Genomic DNA, 22,872 nt, shown 5'->3' with positions numbered 1-22,872 from the left:
TCCTTACTGAAAGAAGTATGAAACATTTAACACCATCAGGTCCCACTCCAGCATTATCTGCCCCCTATTCCTCACCACACTCCAGGCACCCTGCATTTTCCTTTCTTTATAAAACTAGTATAGAGAGGTCACATAAACCCTTTTCCTCCTTACTTGACTTTTAAAAGTGTCTTTGTTTTTGGCTGCTCTGGCTCTTCCTCACCACATGCAGGCTTTCTCCCGCTGTGGCAGGCGCGACTGCTCTCTAGCTGCAACTCACTGGCTTCTCGTTGCCCTGGCCTCTCCTCTTGCAGAGCACTGGCTTCAGGTGCACGACTCTAAAGCCTGGTCTCAGTAGTTCTGGCACAAGGCCTTAGTTGTTCCTCATCTTGTGGGATCTTCCCAGACCAGGGATTGAACCTGCATCCCCTGCTGTAGCAGATATATTCCTTGGACTACCAGGGAAGTCCCTCTGCTTTCTTTTTTGCTGCTCTCACACACCAAGCCTCCTCATGCTTTAGGGCCTTCACACTTGCTTTTCCTTCTGCCTGGGTTGCTCCATTTCTTAACTGACTTCTTTTTTGTTACTCAGGTCTTAGCTTAAATATCACTTGAATCAGAGATGGTTCCCTAACCAATCTAAAATACCCAACAAGTCATTCTCTTTTACAATACCTTGATTCTCTCCAACCATCAGAGGTGATGATTCTTTATTGTCTGCCTCCCCTACTAGAATGTAAGCTTCATGAGGATAGGAATTTCGATTGGTTGGTTTACTGCTGTACTCCCAGTATCTACAACAGTGCTTTAACCTCGTAGACTACTCAGTGAGTGTTTGCCAAATGAACACTCAAATATTGTTTCACGGATAGGGTTGCGGTAAAATGTAGGGTTTCCAAAGTCAGACGTCCCAGATCAGAAATCAGTCATGTGACCTATACCAAGTGGTACACTAAGACTGTCCGTAAAATGAGATTTCCTACATCAGAGCAGGATTTAAAAAAGAAAAAAAATCGTTGATAAAGCAATTGCTCTCCTCCCTTCCTTTGAGCGTTCCCTTTTCTACCACCGCTTGGCCTCTGCATTTGGCCACTTCCTTTCGGCTTTGCGTTCCTGCAGGCAGTCTAGCTGAAACTAGTCCTTTGAAATTTAGCGGGAATTAACATCATGCGTCAGGAGGACCACAGCTGCGCAAGCGCGGGACACCACTCTTTCTCGCGCGCTATCTTTGCAGCTTCTACAGCCAGTCAGAGTTAGCGTTGGGGCCAGAGTTCCTAGGACTCACCAATCGTGTGTGGGAGGCGGGCCGCCCTGGAGGCAGTGGCGAGAGGGGGCGGGAACAAGGAGAGAGCACGCACGGTTCCCGGGGCCAGGGTCTCTGCAGACCAATCCGAGAGGCCTGAGGTCTGAAGGCAGTGGGGCGTGGCGTTGGTGGCTCCCGCATCTCGAGGCCGTCCAAAGCCGAGCCAATCAGAGTGAGGAGGTGGAGGCGACTAGCCAATCAGTGTGCAGAACAGGCGAAGCAGGGTGGGGGGGGGGCGGTGCGGGTTGAGGAGTCTCGCACGGATGCCGCCGGCTTCCTAGGTTCTGTCAAGGGAGCCTGGCGTGCGTAGGCGGCTGAGGAGGCGGGAAGGCGGCAGTGGTTGAAGGGGCGATTGCTGACTTGCGGGGAGGAGGTCTGAGGGGTTGAGAAGCCATGGTGATGGCGGCGAAGAAGGGCCCAGGGCCGGGTGGCGGGGTCAAGGCGGAGGCGGAGGCGGCCTCGGAGGTGTGGTGTCGCCGGGTGCGGGAGCTGGGCGGCTGCAGCCAGGCCGGGAACCGCCACTGCTTCGAGTGCGCCCAGCGCGGGGTCACCTACGTGGATATCACCGTGGGCAGCTTCGTGTGCACCACCTGCTCCGGCCTCTTGTGAGTGGACCGGCGTGCGGGGAACAGTAGGGGGAGGACCGGGAAAGGAGAGGTGGAGAGTCGGCATTGGGGACATCGGGACCCAGGGCGAAGGGCCAGAGCCGAGGTCAGGGGCGGCGGGGTGGCCTGAGACACGACGGATGTGCCGAGAGGGTCGTCTGCTGCAGAGGCGTCACGGGGAAGGGAAAGGATCAGGGGCGACAAGACATGATTAGAGTCGCGATGCAAAGGAAAGGAAAGCCTGAGAACTGCAGAAACTCCCTAAAGGAGAGCGAGCGATCCGAAAGTGGGGAGAATTGAAGGAAATTGGGGTGGGGTGGGAGGGTCACAGATTTAAAGGGCCAGAGAATGACAAACACCCCAAGGGAACTTCGTGTAGGTAGAGGGCCAACAGGAAAGACACAGGTTAACAGCAGAGTGATACTGTTAGGTAAAGGGCCGTGTTCTAGTGTTCAGGAACAGATCCTAATCTTTCAGGACTTTGGAATGCTCCCCAGAGGGAAATTTCTTACAAATCTGAGATGAATGGTGATGGGTTGCCCTTTTTAGAGAAATTAACTTTTCCAGAGGTTTTGGGTTCTGGATGAGCCATCCTTAACAGTAATAATTTATACTTTCAAGCTCCTTGTTTCCACGGCTTACTCCTGGTAGTAGCATCTAGCAACTCTTCTAGATTGGGGCGGGGGCGGGGGGGGGGTCCCCTTGTATAATCTGCAATGCTACCCTTGGCACTGTATTTGGTCACACTTGAGCTAATTTAGAGCCACAGTTCTAGCCCAGATTGCTGGTTATATGGTAAAGTTCTTTTTCCCCTTAGGGAATTATTATTATTAGATGCATGTCTAAAATTTGATACCAAGCCTATATGTCTATCTTTATAAGTTTAACAAGGGATTTATTTTGACTTTTTAAGTATTAATACATTGGTTTGGTTGGTTTTGATTTTAACTAGGAGTGCCTTCCTTGTTTCTTCTTTCACCTTTAGGAGCCAAGAAGGGAGCAGTATTGTTCTTGGGTGACAGATGGGAGAACAGAAGCAAAGAGAGGTTTAGTAACTTATCCAATGCCAGATAGGGGTTGCTGTTTTCAGCATTTGTTGCTATTAGTTATGATCATGGCAGACCAGAAATGAGGATCCAGGTCCCCGCATGCCGTTTAGGATTATTTCTATTTGGTTTTTGCCTCCTTTGCCAAACTTTTAGGTTTTGATCAACTTTACTTGTATGTTGTGAGGATAGACTTGACTTTGGTGTAAGTAAAAGTTTTGTGGCTCTTCGGACAGTGGTTTAGAACACAAACTGGAGTTTGTCAAAAGTTGATATAGAGGCTCAAATGGAGTAGAAGAATGGAGACCAAAGACTGGGACAAGTATTTTGAGGAGAATAGGAGCAAAGTTTAGGACTATTTATAGGGTAAAGTAGAAAGAGCATATTCCTGAAGATCCTGTTATGAAAAGGCAAATCCAATTACAGACTCAGTAGAGAAGTAAAAGGAAGCAGGGGGATAAAACTGTTGGCTTATCAGAGTCTAGGTCCCAGGAAGAAAATGTCATGAACAGCATCAGTTCATTGCCATGCTTAGCTACCATGGCATGAAACCTCAAACACTGAGTAAGGGGCAAGTACTGACATCATTATTTTCTAGACCTTGGTTTAAAGTATCCCATAGACAACATTTCCCTTCTATAATGAATATCCCTCAACCAGGACAGATGGAGGGCCAAGGGATCTGGCTCACATTTACAACCTGGTTTCTTTTGCTGGAAAAGTTAACTCTTTAAATGTCATCGCACAATTTACAGAACTTTACCACTTCCCCCTGTGGTCACTGTTGATCTCACTGGTGAAAAGTCAAACACCTGTGATCTGGGCAGACACTGGGTGACAGTGACCTAAGGACTGTTTAATGTAACAGAGAGGCCTGTCTCTTGTCTGCAGCGTGTGTATGTCCTGCTAGGGGCTTAGCTCTGCAGGAACTGAAGTTCCTATAGGACCAATGGTGGGGTCTCCCAGCACACCCCGCCATTTTTTTTAGTTTCAGAACAATTTAGAAAGGACATTTTTGCTTAGTATTTTGGTAAAGCATTATGAGAATCACTTGTAGTGATTCTCAAGGTGGTAGACTTTAGGGAACACATTTTGGTGACTGGGAAATGAGAACTTGGGCCAATCCTTTGTTATCAGGAAGTGAGGGGAGAGTGAAAGGTCAAGAAGCTGGACCAATAAATGAAGCTCAACTCTGAAGGCATGTTGAGATTATAAAGAGAGAAATATCAAAAGAAACTCCACAGGAAAGCTGCAGTTGCCCTGGCCGCGACTGTCAGACTGGGTTCTGATGCTACTTCTCCTTTCCAATTGGAGTTGTAATTAGCATAGAGTAGGGTAAAGCATCCGAGAAGGCAGTGGCATCCCACTCCAGTACTCTTGCCTGGAAAATCCCATGGGCAGAGGAGCCTGGTGGGCTGCAGTCCATGGGGTCGCTAAGAGTCTGATATGACTGAGCGACTTCACTTTCACTTTTCACTTTCATGCACTGGAGAAGGAAATGGCAACCCACTCTAGTGTTCTTGCCTGGAGAATCCCAGGGACAGGGGAACCTGGTGGGCTGCCGTCTATGGGGTCACACAGAGTCGGACACAACTGAAGTGACTTAGCAGCAGCAGCAGCAGGGCAAAGCATGGAAAGCTTTAAAAGAGATCTTCACAAAGTATTACCTGTGTCCCTTGATGTCCCTTGGGAAGGGCTGGGAGCTGGCAGGTGGGCCACAGGTAGAATGTGAGGTGGGGTTTGCTGGCTGCAGTGTGAGGAGGGGGCACACAGCCCAGCAGATGCTGAAGAGGCGTCTCCATGGTGATCCACACACCAGTTAACATCTTAAATCCACATGGTTGATTGCCTACAGATTAGGATTTTGTGGTGGTAGGAAGTGAGCTCGCAGTAGTAGGCCAGCAGCTTGCACATTCAGTCAGTAAGTCAGTCAGTCAACAAATATTTGTTGAATGTCTCTGAAGCCTCAGACACCAGTTTAGGCGCTGGAGATATGGTAATGAACAAAACTGACAAAGTCCCATCTTCAGGTAGCCTGAATCCTAGTGGAGGCCATGGCCCTAAATAAATCATCAAATATATAAATGCAGGTATTGATAAGCACTATGAAGTAAACTAACACTCAGCATGGGCTAGAGACTGATAGGAGCTCCTATTGAGGTACCATAATGAAAAGAGAAGAAAAATTCTTTCTTAAAATAAAGAGGATATTGACATATACTTTAGTATAGGCAGAGAAAGGAGACAGCAGGATTGGCTTTCTTCTGAAAGCTAGTTTTCTGTTGAGTGTGTTACAAATTTATCAACCACTTAGGGGGATGGAGTGTTCTGGGGGCAGTAAGCAGAACTGCCAGGGTTCCCATCTGGCCTGATTGACTGATATAACAAAGTTGACAGTTGCAGCCAAAGTTGAATCTCCCAAGATCTAAAGAAAAATTGAGATTCTAATGGTGGTGGGTAGGTATGATTATGCCTTCCTGTGTGCACGTGCGGGCTCATTCTTGCCGTCTTTTTAAATGAGACTTTTTTTTTTCATCTCTAGCAGAAACCCACAGTGTTGGGTGTGGGGGCCTGAGAGAGAAGCTGCTAGCTTCTCCCGTTGCTAAATTTACATACATGCTGCCACAATTGTAGGTCCCAAATTTGACCTAGTTTTATTCATTTGGTTTTCTTCCAATACCTAATTTCCTTAACCTGGATATAGATCTTTTAATCTCCCCAATCTGTTCATGCGCTTGCCTGTTTAGTTATATTTCTAACTCTTATACTAGAAGATGAGTCTGCCATTTGAAGCTCAAGAGGGGTAAAAATTGCCCCCGAAAAGGATTTCTTTCCAGAGCAGGGCCTCAGTGTTCTCTCTTGTTCCGGCTTGCTTGGATGCCTCAGTGGATAAAAATGGATAAGCCACTTTTCTTGAAAAAGGAAATAGATGGAGAGGCCTGAGATCTCATTGGCATCTAGGCTAGGCACTGTCTTTGACACCCAGTTTTTTAGCCAAGTACGTGACATGTTTCCTTGACCTGTCTGTTTGGGTCTATCCTTTAATCCATCATCCTTCAGGTCTCAGTAATGGACATTTGTGTCTTCTGCTTCTTTATATCTTTACTCTGACAATGAGATTAAGTCAGGATTTAGATGGACAGAGCTCTGGACTGGGTTTCAAGAGATGAGCTTGACAGCTCTTTCTTTGTGATAAGTTGCTACCCTCCTGGTGCCTTAGTTTCCCTGTCTGCCTCACTAGTAACTGTTTCTAAGTGAAACACTTTTATCTCCATGGAAGGAAAGGTATATTATGCTGTTCAGTAATTCAGTACTTTTCCATCTGTCGGGGTTGGAGAGGTGGATGTATGCCTGTATGCCCTGCCCTTACTTTAGTCCTGTCCTTCCATCCCCTTGCACCTCACCTGTCAAATTCACTTCCGCCAAGCAAGAGGGACAGAGTCTCTAAAATTACAGATTTAGGCACTTTATCTTACCTTGGCAAACTTGAAAAGCTCCTAAGAAAATAATAAATTACCAAAGGGATGAGAAGAAAGCGGGCGGATGTGAAAGGTCTGAGATTGAGCCTAAAGAGGAAAGTAGCTGCTAATATCACATTCAATGTGTCTCTATATGAAGGCAGCTGCTTATTATTGTCCCTGAGGAAGAGCTTCAGGAAATGGGTCAAAGCAGGGAAATTTCGATTAGGAAGAAATTCCCTAAAATTAGTGAAATTGACCCCAGAGCAGGGTAGTAAGGGAGCCTTCCTAAATAGGGACTCTTCTTGGTAATGTTTGAGTCCAAAGTAAGAGCAAACCTGATTTAGCTGAACCTGGCTCAGAGGCAGAGAAATGGAATCCCAGGGGCAAAGAAACACAGTCTAGGGTAGATTCATTTGAACACAAATATTCAGAGGTAAGGAATGCCCAAGTTCAAATCTGGCACAAATGAAGGAACTTGGGTGCTGGGTGGAACTGTTTTTTTCCACTGTCGACCTGGCAGAACTTTCTTATTTGAGTAGCTGAGCAGGTTTTAGGCTTTTATGAAGCAAGACAGAAGCAAAATATGGGCCAGTTTGAGGGTGATGACCACAGAGAAACAAAAAGTTGTGGTATTTGCAGAAATAGTAGTATGCTTAACAGAAGCCAGAGGGAGAGAGAGGCAAAGAGAGAGAGAGGCTTGGACAGACTAGGATCTCTGCAAGTCACTTCACTTGCCAAGTAATTCTAAGTACTTCAGAGAGTGATTCAGAGTACTCCAAATGCCGTTTAGGGGCCCTGTGAAAAAGAAACTGAAGTAGAAAAAGGCTGAAGGCTTGAGCCCTAGTAATGTACTTGCTTTCAACTAGAAAAAGTTGCCCTATTCTGGGCAAATACCTTTATCTATTTCCCCAGGTCCTCCTGGTTAGAAATAACAGAATATATTTGTTGTGATAACCAAAGAAAGGGCAGTGCCTCCTGCAAGCTCTCACTTCTTCTTTGGGGGAGAACCTGAGAGTTATGTTGGGGAGACCAGCTGCAAGTTGGAGAGTCAAGTGTGTGTAATTCCAGGCCAGTGCTTCCCATCTGGCCCCAGGGCATGGCCCTGGTATGTACCAAGTTAACACATAACACTCCTAGATCATTTGCTTTTAGCTCCTGAGGGGAGAGGGGCTCTTGTTTCTAACTTGCTTCTCTCAGCCAGCAGTGACCTCTCTGTGATTCAGAGACAAATGCTCTGACTCTGGCTGTGTAACTAGGCCCTCTTCCTGGGCTGCAGAGTGTTACCTTGTAGACTCTCCCTGCCCCCAAACCGTGGCTCTGGTTATACATAATCCAGTCTACAGACATCAAGGTCAGAGCAGTGCTTTTTGTACTGTGCTATGGAAACATCCTGTTCCATCAGATTCGTTAGGCCCAAAGCACCTAAATCACTTCTTTTCTCTGCTTTGTCTTTATCCTGTCTCCACCCCCTAAAGCCTCTAGTCCAAGCTCAGCCATAGGAAGTTCTGTTCTAAGCATCTCCTCTAGATTGATGAGTGGGTCAAGTTCCTCACCGCCCCCCCCCACCTCCACCCAAGGAAACACACCTCCCTGTTTACACTTTGCTAACAGTTCCTGGTTGTCCTTTCAGGAAATGTCAATGACCTTTTTTGTGATAGGCTTAGAATCTGTCTTTCTAGTGTAAACATAATCCGTTTTACTTTTCCCACGACCATTTGTCTTCCTTCGCTGCCGCACCCTGGTGCCACATGCTCCCTGATCTGACTGCGTGTGCCTGCTGCCCTGGGAAGCACCCTCGTCCAGGCTCCCCTGGCCCCTTCTTGGAAACAAGTGCCTAGTGATCAAGGACCAAGTCCTGTAATTTTTGTGTCCCCCACAGTGCCTTCCACAATGCCTCGTCTTTTATTTAGCAGAGTAAATATTTGTTAGTGGGAGGTGGCAGGGCAGCCCAGGCTCAGGAACAGAGGGCTCTGTATACTCTGCTGAGACCTCAGAAAGGCCTGGCACTCCCGGGGCAAGGGCACAGTGGCTAAGGTGAGAAGGGGCAAAGGAAAGAGTATCAAAGCAGGATGTCTGGACTTCGGAACAAACAGAACCCAGCCACTGGTGAGAGAGGCTTAGGAGGAAAAACTGGAATCTCTTTGAACTGCAATCAGAAGACAGTCTTCAGGTCAAATCAAGTTTAAGAGCTATTGTTTGACACTGAGTTACAAAGCCTGGCTCTTGGTTTTCCCTGCTCTCATCTTTCCTCGGGGCATCTATCCTCTTTGATATTGCTTATCTTTTAAAGGGTCATTTTGAGAACCATCCAAGTCTAGTGGCAGAATTGCTGAAAATGCCCCCAGTTGTAGCCTCCAGCGTCCTTCCTGTCCTTGGTTAGAATCCCATAGACGGTAACCTATCGTACTGAAGAGCAGCTTCCCTTCACCGTTTACCTCGTACTCTGTCATCTGTCTGCTCTCCCGCCGGGGCTGATTCACTTACACTAATCCACACGCTGCCATTCTGCCCAGCTTCCCAGATCACCTTTGTTCAGTGTGTGCACCTGGAAGCTTGGACATGTGCTTTCTCCACCTTTCCCTAAGATTTCTATCTGGTAAATTCTGTTTACTTTCCTGAGGGCGTCAGTCAAGACCCTATGCTAGCGTTACTTTTATTTTCACATCTTGCTTTGCCCATTTTTTCCAGGGAGTAAAAACCCAGAGTCCTCTCAGTTGGGATTGTCTTTCCCGCATGCACCCGTGGTCTTTCACTCCTGGCCCCAAGGTCCAGTTTATTTGTTTTGGTTCAGCTACTGGTGTTTTAATTTGTCGAGGGTGGTGGATTTAGAGCAAAACTGAAGGTAAGGAGAGGGGAACCTCTGAAACCATGCCTGGCTTAGCCCCACGCTCCCGTTAGAACACTCTGGAGGGGAGCTGAGTGGGAGGAAGGAAGCCGGCTTGGCTGTAGTCTCCACGGGGCATCTGTGGGCAGAGCTGGACTCCCAGGGAGTTAACGGAATGAAAACACAGGGCTGGCACAAAAGCATCCCTACAGGGTTCATGTTCCTGACTCCTGCCCGTCTCAAAGCTCACGGCTGAACCTGACTCTTGCTTCGTTTCAAGATCTAGAATTGACAGGAAAGTCTGAAGTATTTCTCTTCCCAGAAATCACTTCCTAAATGAGGGACCCCCTCCATCCCTCCACCACACAGCCTCCTGCATAGAGGAGAGGAGCAGCAGCCAGCCTAGAGACTCTTTGTCTCCAAATTTTATCGTGTTGGTATTATCAGGAATATCAGGGGCCTTCATTTTTGCCTTCCCTCCTGCTTGAAAGATTTGTGTCTCCGTGGATTCTGGGACCCTGAGCATGTGCTGTAGGCCTCAAACAATGATGAAGCAGGAAATGGGAAATGGTCACACACCTGAGTTCCCTGAAGAACCCCTCAGCTTGAACATTCAGCTGCCGGGGTCTGAGCCAAGCAGAGGCGGCTCTGGATGGACATGCTCTACCTTCTTCTTGGGAATGACGGGTTTCCTGTCTCTCAGGAGAAGCCTCCAAAACATTCTGGCCTCCCTTCTTTCCTTGAATTAAGAAGTAGCTTCAGTCAGAGAGTTTCATTTACGCGTGGTTTTATCCTGTCTCCCTCCCTTTCCTCCTATAAGAAGACCTGCAGTGCTAACGGCATTCTGCTTCTCTTTTGTTCTGCTTCTCCCTCACAGGAGAGGCCTGAACCCCCCTCACCGAGTCAAGTCCATCTCCATGACGACTTTCACTGAGCCTGAAGTACTGTTCCTGCAAGCCCGTGGAAACGAGGTGAGCCGCCGCTGCCGGAATGATTCCAGGATGTACTTGCCCTGTCTGTCAGTGGAGTTTTGTCTCAGATCACAGGAAAGCCCCTACAGTTTTCTGTTCGAGTTTCTCTTATTTTTTAGTGTGTAAGGTATCTTACCTATGTACATGTGTACGTTTACGGAATCTTAGTTATACAAACTGAGGTTTGTCTGGGCCTCTTGTTGGAAGAATCTGGGGAAGGAGCAGTCTCTGTTGGGGTGACCCTTGAGGAAGAGATGCTCCACAGTGATGAGCGTTCAGAGTTGACCGGGTGGCCCCTCTGAGCAGGAGCTCCTGGAGCCAGCTCTGCTGACCTAAGCCTCAGCAACTGGGTGTAAGCCCATGTCTTTACTTGAGAGTACGTTAAACCCTTCTCCAGCTAAATCTGCTGGTGGGAAGATTCCAGCCTTGGTGCCAGAAGTACTCCTTTGATGGGCTTACTTGGAGAGTGCAAACAAGAGCCTCTAGAGGTGTTCTGGAAGCCACAGCTCTGAAGATTGCTCCTGACCCCACCCCCATCCAAATTTAGTTTCCCTTAATTCTCATGACCCTGTACTTTATTTCACAAGACGTGTCACAATGTGTCATTATAAATGTATCTGTATTTATCTAAGACACTATTTCGCCATTAGATTATCAACTCTGCAAGGACAGAGATCATGTTTGTTTTGTAGTTGTACCCAGATCCTCATGTTGTGTCCATGCTCAATAAATGTTTATTGATGGATGAGTTGGAAATGGTATGATTCCCATTTCACACTTTCTGCCCCAACTCCTCTGTCACTCGACTTCATCCCTTTAGGTTTGCAGGAAGATCTGGCTGGGTCTTTTTGATGCTCGGACATCTTTAATACCAGATTCCAGGGATCCTCAGAAGGTGAAGGAATTTCTCCAGGAAAAATATGAAAAGAAGAGATGGTAAGGAGGAGGAAAGAGATTACTCTAGAGACACGTGTCCAAGACACTTCATCTTATGGTCCATTTTCCAGAGCTGAATTGGGGCTTCTTTCAAAGGCTAGACAAGGGTTGAGTCTGTTCCACTCAGATTCAGTTAGGACTGAATTCTAACTTCTAAATAATAAAGGTACAAGGAAGGACAATTTGCTCTTGGTCACTGACCCTGCAGCTTTGATATCCCCCTCCTTTGGAGAGACAGAAGACTGTGTGGAGGGGAGAGCCAGGCTCCCCAGCTATGGAGTGTGTGGACTAGTTTTTATAGCTCCAATGATGTCACAGAGAGAGGTGGCTAAGAGCACATGGCCTCTAGATTTACTCATCTAACCCATGTTTTATAGGTGCCCTTTTTTCCTGTGAGGAAACAGCATCTCTGTTCTCACTTGCCTTTTCTTCCCCCACATGCCCCTTCTTGTTCCATCTCTGGGGTGTGTGCATGGTTGGGGATAACTATAGGGTGAAGAAGAGAATGCAGAGAGCGCGGAGACTGGTGTGGGTACAACAGCATTTTGTAGTCCCTCCAAGGAGTGTCCTTGGGACTAAAAAAGTTACATCCCAAGTAGAGACCACATCCACTGGAGTGGAAGGGGATTTTATCAGAAGTCCCAGGAGCCAGCAGGGTAAATCCTGAGTGCTTAGAAGATGAAGTGGCAGAGAAAGAAGAACCTGAAGACACGCCCAGGAAGTAAAAGGGGGCCCTTGAGTAGGAAGCTGGAAAATAGGATCACCTGTTGGTCAGCCTGATTGGAGGTTGTTATTATTTGAAACCAGATGGTTTGACGTGTCAGAAAGAGGAGGGAGAGGTGTGGGGAAGGCCGGCACAAGCCAAAGCAAAGTGAACAACATCCCTGCGGGAAAAAAATGATCTGAGAGTAAAGGAGCAGCTCAAGTTAGGCAGAACTCTCCTGTGTTGGTCAGCTTCCTTTAATTCAAAAAAGAGAATCAGTAGGGAAAATAAGAAGGGACTTTGCTGTAACCTGTTTTCTCAAGCACTTAAGCTGAGCAAGGTCCTAGGTTTCAAGGTTTCACCCCTCCTTTCTGCCTAACTATTCTTTCTCCAAGGTATGTCCCCCCAGACCAAGTCAAGGGGCCCACTTACACCAAAGGCAGCACCTCCACCCCCGTCCAGGGCTCCATCCCAGAAGGCAAGCCCCCCCGGACACTTCTGGGGGATCCTGTGCCGTCTCTCTCAGCTGCTGCCTCCAGCTCCAGCCAGGTAACACTCAGATCTGCCCTCGACATTATTATGGGATTTCAGAGACAGGGGTGTCAGTTTCCTAAATCAAATCCCCTAGACTTAGCAGATGATCATTGAGGAGGTGTGAATGGGTTCTCAGCCCTGCTGAGACCTAGGTCTTGCATTTCTCACCTTGGACTTGTGTATTTTGGAAGAAAGAACCCAACAGGAAGTGGTATTTAGGGAAGTCAGAGTATCAACTTCAAACCTGACCACTCCTCCAAAGAAAAACAAGGGCCAGGACACTGCTTCAAGCAGCTCCAGGGGCTGCTGCTGGGCACCGTCCCTATGTGTCTCAGGGTTGCCTTGACTCACGCTCTAGAGTGTGTGGTTCTGGGAGCGGCTGTCCCGAGAGGACAAAGGAATCAGGTATGAGAAGGGCTGAGGCAACGCTTCTGCCCAGGAACCCTCTTGGTTGAGGGCAGTTTCTCCCTCTCCTCTCTCCACCTGCCTACCTGGGGCAGCCAGGGGAGCCATGCAGGGGCCTGGGTCATGACTGGGATTCCAAGTGCTCTATGTACTGCCTTCTCCTCCAAGCCTGTCAGTCAGCCTCGGACGGCCCAGCCCCGGAGCTCTCAACCTCCTCCCGCCTCCTCAGTCAAGAAAGCCAGTACTGATCTGCTGGCTGACATCGGCGGAGACCCCTTTGCTGCTCCCCAGGTGGCACCAGCTTTTGCTGCATTCCCAGCCTTTGGGGGTAAGTGGGACTTGGGATGAGAACTTTTGTCCCCATCAGACACGGAATTTCACTTAGCTCCAGCTCTGCACAGAAGTGAACACGATGGTGATTCTGAAGAATCACAGCCTGGAGGGTGAGGGTCAGATGAGTATAGCCAGGATTACGATAGGGAGTTTGACCAAAAGCATGACAGCGGGGGGCTCCTAGCCCTTCCTTTTAGATAACTGGAAAGAGCCTTTTCCTTACTTTCTGTCTACTAAAATGGGGCAAGGGAATTGTGACAGGTTCCACTTCCCCTGCCCTCTTCCCGAAGATCAGCAGTAGCCAATAGAGGGTGGAACAAAGTGGTTTTCTAGTTTCCCTTTTTCTTTTTTAAAGCCCTTCCCCACAACATTTTTTTCACACGATTCCACCCAAACTAGACCCTGACAAAAATGTTAATGCCTCATGGAGTAAGGATAAAAAGCGGGGAGTAAACTTGGAGTCTCTGAGAGCCCCTTTCCCTCTGCATGGGTCTGGCTGTCTGCCCCAGGCTCCTGCCAACTCCCTCTGAAGAGGGCCCTGTGGGGAGGCAGATGTCTCATTGAGTGGCTCTTGGCCGCTGTATGATACAGATTACATACATTTTCTACAAACATAACCTTCATATTCTCTCCACCTACAGGCCAAACACCTTCCCATGGGGGCTTTGCCAACTTCGATGCCTTTGGTAGTGGCCCCGGCTCTTCTGCATTTGGAAGCATTCCTCCAGCTGGCCAAGCCCCGTTCCAGGCCCAGCCGGTGCCCCCAGGTAAGTTCTGCCCCTCTGGCTTCCTTTCTTTCTGGCAACTGCGTTCCATTGTCCACACCCATACATCATCTTTCATTCACATCCACACCAGCCCAGAGAACCCACACAAAGAGATGAAGCTCCAGGAAAGGATGAGAGGAGTCTGATGAGGTTCTTGTCAGGAAGGGGCTCTGTTCTTTTTTTCTTTTTCATGTAAGGAAAATGGCTAAAAGCACAGCAGGAGTTGTGCGGGCTGTGTGGTAGGAGGTTGCTCACTGGGAAGTAAGGGAGCCTGAGATGAGAAAACTTGAGAATGCGGACCTGAGAATGGACATGACCTTTCCCCCTAGAGGGCCCCCAGAGCAAGGGCTGGAGCAGTGTCCAGGGCAGTCTCCAGAAGGCCTCACCCATCCGCCTTAGAGCAGAGGCCTGCCCACTCCGTGTTGTGGTGTTCTTGCTGTGCGAATGAAGGAGAGTCTAAAGGCTCTTCAAGCACTCGGTCCCTCCCAAAGCTCCCAGATGACCGTCCCCGGAGCTTTCGGGCTGCCCCCTCCCTTTGGACACCCTGCACACGGAGGGCAGTCGGGAGCACTGTGAGGACAGACGTCCGGGAACTGCCAGTGACTGACTCTCTCTCTCCTCCCCACCGACCTGCCCTTTCCCTTCCCCACCCTCACCGCCAGCCAGTCGGGTGCTAACTGGAAGTCACAGCTTTGGTAAGTTACTCCTTCCCATCCCACAGTGACCCAAGGCACGAGACTCTGTCTCAGACCTTTCAGCTTTGAGGGAGGAACCCCTCAAATGTACCCTTTTTACAGGGGAGGCAGCTAGCGGTTTCCCTAGTCATTCAGTCCACAGAGAGGCAGAGTCCAGCCCACAGCACAGATTTCTGACTCTGCTCTGCCCACAGCCCCCGCCACCTCCCACCAACTGGTTGATTTTTTGTTTTGAATTTAATTTTTTGCATAGAACAGAGGAGACATTTTGACAGAAGTTAAAATTCACAACAAAATTCTCACATCGTGAACTTAATTAAAGTAACTGATGAGGTAGCCTGAAAATCCGTAAAGCAAAAACTATTAGAATGAAAATCTGATAAACCAACAGACAGAGATTATAATAGGTTCTCTCACAAAATTAACTGATGGAGTAGATGGACAAGGAAAGAAAGAAGGAAGGTAACCATCTGAATAACACTTTAACAAGTCTGACCTAAGAAATACAAGTAGAACTTTATAACAAAAATAAAGAATATATATTATTTCAAACATATAACCCTTTTATAATTTGACCATATATATTAAGAAAGTAAAAGAATATATATATATATATATATATATATATATATATATAATTTGACCATACACTGGGAAACAAAATCTCCAGAAATTCTAACAAGGAGAAACTGCATAGGTCAGAGTATTATATATGGTAAAAGATGACCTAAACAAAGATGTCCTAAAAAATGTCCCAAAACAATGTTTCCTGTCCTTAAAGGCATGAAGCAGATAGGGAGAAGATACATATTTACAACATGGAAACAAACAAAAAGCCAATAACCATAATGTGCCTTTTAAAATTTTCTGTTAATAAGGGAAGAATAGAATGGCCAAGGGATAGAAGCAGGTAATACCCAGAAAAAAACATGAATATGTCCTCGACCTAACTAATCAGAGAAAATACAACTATAAGAACTATATTCACACAGTTTTTAAAGATCAATAATTGCCAGTACTGTGTGGGAAAATAGGTATGCTACTTTTAAGAATATAAATTGGCACCAGAATATACAGTTTAGCAAGAAAAGTATTCCCAGGCATGGTACCTCACAGGAAACAGCCTATTACAAGGTGGTTATAAACGGGTCATTCAGAAATGCATTCCTAGCACAACTGGTTACTTCCCTAGCAGGCCAGAGGTTAAGCATCCACACTTCCCACTGCAGGAGCACAGGTTCGATCCCTGGTTAGGGAACTAAGATCCTGCGTACCGCGAGGTGTGGCCAGAAAAAGAGGGCTTATTAAAGGGGCTCTTTTAAAAGAGAGAGGGAGAGAGTAAAGGTGTCAGCCCTGGAGCCATCGCAGGCTGAACCGGGGATGGACTTTTGGTCCAGTGTCTGCTCATCTCAAGAAGCAGACAGTCCCCGCCCGACCCCGAGCCTGCCAGCCCCAATGGTGCCCGGAGAGCACCCGGCTGTCATCTCCTCGAGGAAAGAAAGCTCTCCGTTTGCAGTCGAGGAAGCTGGCTCACGAGGCCGGTGCCTTGGCCCAAATCAAATGGCTGCTCAGGGGCGGATCCAAGTCACTTCTCGGCCCACCACGGTCACGAAGGGGTTTCTGTGAGGGTGACACGAAGAACCACTAAGGTTCGGGGAGACGTGGGCGTCTCTCCTGACGTGCCGGATTATATTTTTATGTTGCTGAGGAGGAGGACAAGGGGAGGCTTCTAAAAGTGCGGTTTTCTCTGAAACTGCGAGGAGGCAAGTCTACACACCCAGCCGCGCGGGTAAGGTGCCCACAGGCAAGCGCGCAGGTAGCACCCGAGCCCCGGCCGCTCTGCCCTCTAGCGGCCGCCGGGAGGCACGCAGCTCCCGCTCCCGCCGCGAGGACGGCCGGCCAGGTCCTCATTGCGAGGAGCACCCCAGCCCCAGGGCCCAGAGTGGCGCTGAAGGGTCGGACCCCAGGGAGGACAGGGGGCCGCGTCCGCTCGGGAGATCCACGTACCTCGAGTCCGTCGGGCAAAGGAAGGGCCTGGAGTCTGAGAAGCCGAAGGGCCACCACCGCCCGGCTGGTTTTGCAGTCGTCCTCACTTAAGACCAGTGAGCGTTACAGCCCAGCGCGCGTCCCTCGGGAAAGCCCGCGGTGGGCAGGGAGAGGGCTGAGGAGAGCCCCCCTCAGGAAGCAGCCCGTCCCGGATCCTCGCGGCAGGCAGGCAGGCAGGCAGGCCGGCCGGCCTGGGCGCCTGACATCCCCGCTGGCTTCTCCGCTCGTCCACGTTAGGCCGTCCCATCAGGTGTGCCCAGGACCAGGAAGGTGGCCTTAACAGGGGGATCTGGACAAACGCGGCAGCCTCACGCTTTGGAAAAGGAAGCGCAGGGAGGTCCACAGAACAGGTCTGAGGTGCTCAGAGCCCCAAACTTCACTGACAAGAAACCAGGGGTAAGGTTTGAGGGGGCCAGAGCGCAACCACATGGATTTGAGAACCTCCCTGGCCCTGCTGTTTCCTTCCTAGCCCTGACTGTTAACTTTTCCTTTCCCTCTTTTGTGTGTGTGTGTGTGTGGGGGGGGGGGGGTTGCTGCTGCTATGCCGGGTCTTCCGTCAGGGTGGGGTGGGGAGGCGCGAGGCTTTTTGTAGTTGTACGGCGTGTGGGCCTCACGTGTTGACGTCTCCACGTTGTTGACGTCTTCACGTCGTTGCGGCCTAGGGGGCATAGGTAATAGACGTCTTCACGCTCTTGTGGCACGTGCTGGCTTACGTGGTTGACGTTTTGACGTTGTGGTGCCTGCGGGGCGTTGTAGTCTGGGGATCCTATCTGCATTACCTGCATTGGGAGACGAGAGTCTTAACCTCCGGCCACCAGGAAACTCACTCCTGTCCCTCTTTTTCCTCTTGTGTCTAAGGAAGTATCTTCCCTTGTGATCTCGCCCCCTCCCCGCCTTCTGCAAGGTTTTGTCCCATGAACTTTCCTATCAATTCCACCTCCACTTTCCACCTCTGCAGGCACGTTCCTTTTTTTTCCCACAAATACATTTCAGGTTTCCCATCCTACAGAATGTTTCTGCAGCCTGACCCATGCTGGTCTCTTGTCTCATCTCTCCGCAGCCCTGCCTCTGGGTAAAGGAGGGAGCCGCCTTCACTTAAGTCATTTTTATTGTCCTGTTTTCTTTCTTTTTTTTACTACACATTTTATGACATAGTATACATACTGTTCTACACTTTGATTTTTCTTTAGCTAAACAGTACTGTTAGATTTTTTTTCATCAGTACATTAAGAGCTTCCTCATTCTTTTTTATAGCTGCACTGCTGTCCAATTTATGTCTATACCATAATTTATCTATTCAGCCTTCTGTTAGTGAATATTTAGGATAATTCAGTCTTTTGCTATTAAACAGCACTGCAGTTAATAACTTTGTGGGGGGCCATTGATAAGTTACATCTGTAAGGAAATTTCCTGGCGATGGAATTGGTCTAGTGGGGACCCTGTTGGTGCCATTCATGCCATCGCTTCCCTGCCCCTCCACTGCACCCCACCTCCATCCCTCCTCTTGCCCCTTCCCTCCTGTCTCACGCCAGCACCCCCTGTTTTACTCCTGTTCCTGCCCAGGGAGCAGCCAGGGAACTCCATTTGGTGCCTCTCCTCTCGCACCTGCTAGTCAGCCCAGCAGCCTCGCAGATGTGGGCAGCCTCCTGGGGCCGGGGGCATCAGCTGGAGGCATCCCCAGCAGGTAGGTCCAGACATCGGGGAGCTCGCCCTCGGGCAGGAAAGCCAGCCAAGAAAGCCTGGCCTTGGTTATCCCACCCTGCTCAGCTCCTCCTGTCCGGCAGGATGGGGTCTGCACCTCCTGGTCCCTTGCCCAGCCCCCTTCCTCGGTGCTGGGTGATGTGCATGCTGACTTCTCTCCCCATGTCACAGCATCTTCGGGATGGCTGGCCAGGTCCCCACGATCCAGTCGGCCACCACTGGTGGAGGCGGCAGCCCAGGGCTTGCTTTTGGAGGTGAGTCTTTTGTGTAGAGACCCCGGGAGGGGATCTAAGGCCAAGAGGAAATTGAGGACTCTAGAGGGAGGGGGTGGGGAGAGATGCACACTGGGATTTAGAGGAATGCTCAGTTAGGATATTAACCAAACAAGAAAAAAATAACCAGCTCTTCCTCCCACCTCTACCCTATTCCACCCTGAGCAGCCTTCAACCCTTTCACTACACCTGCTGCGCATGCCCAGCTGCCTTCCACCAACCCTTTCCAGCCCAATGGCTTGGCCACAGGTAAGCCTCCCAGACTATCCCCTGACGCTAGCTCTCTCCAGAGTCACCAGCCCAGGTCAGACCGGTTTAACTTCCAAGCCACCTAGTGGGCAAAGACTGGAGACACCCAGGTCCTGGAATTCCAGAGTTAGAAAAAACAGCCTGCCTCTCCCCTGAGCCGGTTCCGAAGGGTTGACGTTGACTGGGAGTGATGGATGCTTTTTCCTCCAGCCCTGTTTCCCCCGGCGGTCCAGCCTCCTCCCTTCTGTGTCCCACCTGAAACCATGGCTCTGTTCCCTGCCCTCCTCAGCCGGAGTTTTCTCTCTCCAAAGTTACGCTCGTGTGCCACCGCCACCTCCTTTTTATTTTTATTTTTTTCTGGTTGTTCTCAGAAAACCTTGAAACCAGGGAGAGAATAATACTCCCTACCAAGTTGATCCACGTGGCGGGCCCGACACTTAGGGCTCACCACCGTTATTTCATGTTTACAGCAGTCATGCCTAGGAGATAGGATTGGTCCCCATTTCAGAGATGAAAGTGACTTGCTATGGTTTATGCAGTAAAAAGGTGGCCGAAAGCGGACCCCAGTTCCGTGTTGTACTTGTGCTCATAACTAGCCTGTCCTCTGACCCACAGGCCCCGAGAGGGCAGGTTTGGCAGGGTGCACGGAGGCTGAAGGGTTTTGTGCTCCTTTCAGGTCCTTCCACTAGGTACCTCTGGGTAGGGAAAAACTAGCTTCCATTTCCCTATCTTGGAGGGACTTTGGAAGGACTGTTCTCTGGCCGACCTTCCAGAACCCTCGCCTGTCTCACGTCCTTCCCTCCACAGGGCCAGGCTTTGGGATGGGCGGTGCTGGGCCAGGCTTCCCCCAGACAGTGCCACCTACCGGGGCGTTCGCTAGCCCCTTCCCACCACCGCTCTTCCCCACACAGACCTCGATGACTCAGCAGCAGAATGGTAAGGGGTTCAGACCAAGCCCTCCTTTCTTACCCATTCCCACCCTCAGGGTCTGTGAGCCTGTGAATGTCAGGAATACATACTAGGGAGCCAGACCTCTCAGCTAGTTCCCTTTTGGACCAGCAGGGGGAGCCCAGGGAAGCAGCAGACCTGCTTGTGTCCTCTGATTGTTCCACATGTTTATTCCCCACTTTGGAGAAGAGCCTGCTGGGCCCCTGCCTTGGGTTGTAGCTGGGCCTGCCCAGCAGGGAGACAGGCGAGCTGGGCAGTACCCGCCTGAGCGGCAGGGCTCCCGTCAGCTGAATTTTTGCTCTTGCCTCCCAGGCTCTTCCTTTGGAGACTTGGGATCCGCCAAGCTGGGGCAGAGGCCACTGAGTCAGCCAGCCGGCATCTCCACCAACCCCTTCATGGTGAGCGCGCCAGGGCAGGGTCCGGGCCTTGTAAGGACGCGTGGCCTTTAACCCTGGGGGCTGGGGACGGAATCCTTCCAGGAGAAGAGGGTGATGTGGGGCAGGACGCATGCCCGTTCCTTGTGAGACTCTGCTTGGCCCAGCCAGGGATCCTCAGCCCTGACTTCATCCACCCTCCCCATGCCCTCTATGGGCCTCCTAGCTCCCTCATTTGCCCTCTTCCCTCCACACAGTCATTTTGAAGGAGAAAGGAGTCCTGAGCCACACGTCCTCTGTGGCCTCCAGCTCATCCTCCGTAATTTAACAATTTGCGGTTGTTCTTTCTTTCCAGACTGGATCCTCATCAAGCCCATTTGCCGCCAAACCTTCGACCACCAACCCATTCTTGTAGCACTGTGTCCTAGGGGGGCCTGCTCTCTGGGGCCCCTCTACTCCCTGGAGTTCTGACGACCACTTGCCTGTGGCATTTCTGTGGATCTGAGACCAGATGGGTCTTGTTTTGCAGGGTAGGGGGCTGAGGGTGGCGGAGCCGCTAATGCTTTGCTTGGGGCTTGCAGATAAAAAGACAGCTTCCCAGGTCAGCCGCCCCCCCAGGTCTCCTTCCCTTCCTCCTCCAGCCCCCACCCAGGCAGCGGGGGGTCGGGGGGGCCCAGAGGTGAGATGACAGAGCCAGGCCTAGAGGAGCCGTGGTGTTTTATTTTTCAAATTATTAACAATGATGACAGTAGTCTTCCTCTCTTGCCCTTAGCGCTCCCTTCACTCTGAACCCTGTCAGGGGAGGAAGCCATGGGCATAGGCTGACCAGCGCTCCCCTGTGGGAACAACTCCCCAGTGCCCAGCTTGCTGATGCTGTTCTCCTCGTGCTCGGAGGCACTGTGGGGAAAGCAGGGCAAAGGTGGGGGGTGAGGCGCAGAATGGTGATCAGACAGGCCGAGGAGGCCCTGGGGGACCAGTGTGCCCTGGCTCAGGCCAGCACCCCTTTCTCCATGTTCTCGCTTCCCCAGCTTCCTGCCACGTCCTGGGCACTTAGGATGAATCATTTCACCTACAGACTTACACATGCCCAACTGCCGTCAAGCACTTTAGTTAGCTGTGGTGTCATGTTTGGATACCAGTGTTTTATATTTATACATAGAGAATTTTCTAATATAGCTAATTATATATCTGTCTATATATATGCACACACACGTATCCACACACAGCCATTCTCCCCTCCCAGACAGCTCTTCCACACAGGAATGGGATGAACCCCCATCTGGGCCTCGACTGCAACTCGGGAGCTCCAGGGGCTGGGGGAGGGAGCCACATGTCCTGACCACCCCAGGGCCTGAGCTTTTTCAGGAAAAGGCTTTGTGCAATTGGCTGGGTGTTTTTTTTTTCCCTTTTTTTCCCCCACGTGCCTCCCCCCCTTCCCTACCCCCCAAATCTCTGCACCAAAGCTGTTGCGGGCAATGTTGGGAAAGAACTGCATTTAAAAAATATATATATCTATGTCTCTCGTGGTCTTGCTTTGGGCCAGCCTCAGGGTCCACGTGTCAGTCAACGTGACTGCCTGGGTTGCTGACGATGCTGCTGTTGGCCAAGGACACAGCCAGCCCCTGCCTGAACTGCAGTCCAGTTTTGGCAATGGAGCGAGCTGGAGGGGGTGGGGGGGTCATCAAAATCCAGCACTCCTGGGTCAGGGGCATCCTCAGACCCTACCCAGACCCTCGCCACCTGAGGGTGTTTTGTCAATACTCACGTGTCTGGGCTGTTTGTGTGGTAACAAAACATGGCTTGGGTTAAACACCGCACCTGGTGAAGGAGAGGCCCAGGGCTGGGTGCAGCTCCCCACCCACTGCCCAGGAACCCTGACCCTTCAGCTGTCCTTTCTTGGGATTTCTCTGGGTCTTTCCACTCAGTGACCTTTAACAACCTGGCAGCAAGGAGAGGCGGGGACAGTGTTATCACTGATTTACTTTGAAGATTTTTTTTGTAAATACCTTTAGCTGCTGCTCTTCGCCCAGCCAGGTTTGGCCTTCCCACTTCCCCAGGGCCCAGTCTCCATCGTGTCATGTGTCTTCCCCTTCTCTAGCCTCTACCCTCCTTCCATCTCCTGGTGGTGCTCCAAGAGTGGACCACCATCTTTTTTACCCCTGGGTACTCCATGGCAACCCACTGCAGTGTTCCTGCCTGGGAAATTCCATGGAAAGAAGCCTGGCAGGCTACAGTCCACGGGGTTGCAACGAGGTGGACATGACTAAGCAACTAAACAACAGCTCTCCCCTTCTCTCTCTCTTTCCCATTCCCTGCTCAGAGCCTGCGAGGGGTGGGAAGCTGAAATCTGCATGGGGGCAGTAGGGAAGCCTTTTCTTCCTGTTCCCCAGCTCCCCTCACTCCTTTCCCAACCAAGAACACTGAGGTTAGAGGCGAGATTTAAAGGATCACGAGCCACAGTGCCTCTTACTGTTTCAGCCACACTTCTGCTGTTTCCCAGAGGGATCTCAACTGCTTGGTGCCTGGGCCCAGGACCTCCCTGCAGTCCCCGTCCACGCCTCCCAGCCACTCTGTCCGACATGGACCCCAGCCAGCTCACTTGCCAGGGCAGGATGACCAGAGAAGTAACCCTGGGTCAGCATCCAACTCCAGGGGAGAAAAGTCAAGAGTTCCCCAGGCACAGGCCCGGCCCAGGACTGCAGAACAGCCCTAGCACTGCC

At 50.2% G+C, this 22,872-nt stretch overlaps 1 protein-coding gene across 3 annotated transcripts; it reads left to right on the top strand.

Moving 5' to 3' along the window:
• The first annotated feature begins 1,529 nt into the window (after positions 1–1,529).
• Positions 1,530–21,671, top strand: AGFG2 (ArfGAP with FG repeats 2). Of its 3 annotated transcripts, XM_004021014.5 has the most exons (13): positions 1,530–1,887; positions 10,096–10,189; positions 11,010–11,125; positions 12,224–12,377; positions 12,936–13,095; positions 13,742–13,867; positions 14,530–14,562; positions 18,172–18,292; positions 18,481–18,563; positions 18,750–18,830; positions 19,638–19,766; positions 20,091–20,176; positions 20,508–21,671. In XM_004021014.5, exons 1-13 carry the CDS (start codon positions 1,676–1,678, stop codon positions 20,565–20,567), a joined length of 1,455 nt encoding a protein of 484 aa, XP_004021063.1. In that variant the 5' UTR covers positions 1,530–1,675; the 3' UTR covers positions 20,568–21,671. The 3 variants fall into 3 exon arrangements, with proteins under 3 accessions (XP_004021063.1, XP_011959933.1, XP_042096155.1); XM_012104543.4 differs by lacking the exon at positions 14,530–14,562; XM_042240221.1 differs by lacking the exon at positions 19,638–19,766.
• The last annotated feature ends 1,201 nt before the right edge of the window (positions 21,672–22,872 follow it).

The sequence above is a fragment of the Ovis aries genome, chromosome 24, assembly GCF_016772045.2.
Source record: "Ovis aries strain OAR_USU_Benz2616 breed Rambouillet chromosome 24, ARS-UI_Ramb_v3.0, whole genome shotgun sequence".
Classification (NCBI taxonomy): Eukaryota; Metazoa; Chordata; class Mammalia; order Artiodactyla; family Bovidae; genus Ovis; species Ovis aries.
Note: the sequence above shows the minus strand (reverse complement) of the source record. Positions and strands in the feature narration are given on the sequence as shown.

What these genes read in the sequence shown, in the direction of transcription:
- AGFG2 (XM_004021014.5), top strand. Translation starts at nt 1,676, where the DNA reads ATGGTGATGGCGGCGAAGAAGGGCCCAGGGCCGGGTGGCGGGGTCAAG. An exon ending in CCCAGGGCTTGCTTTTGGAG is followed by an intron (nt 18,564 to 18,749) that starts GTGAGTCTTTTG and finishes CACCCTGAGCAG; the next exon opens with CCTTCAACCCTTTCACTACA. An exon ending in GATGACTCAGCAGCAGAATG is followed by an intron (nt 19,767 to 20,090) that starts GTAAGGGGTTCA and finishes CTTGCCTCCCAG; the next exon opens with GCTCTTCCTTTGGAGACTTG.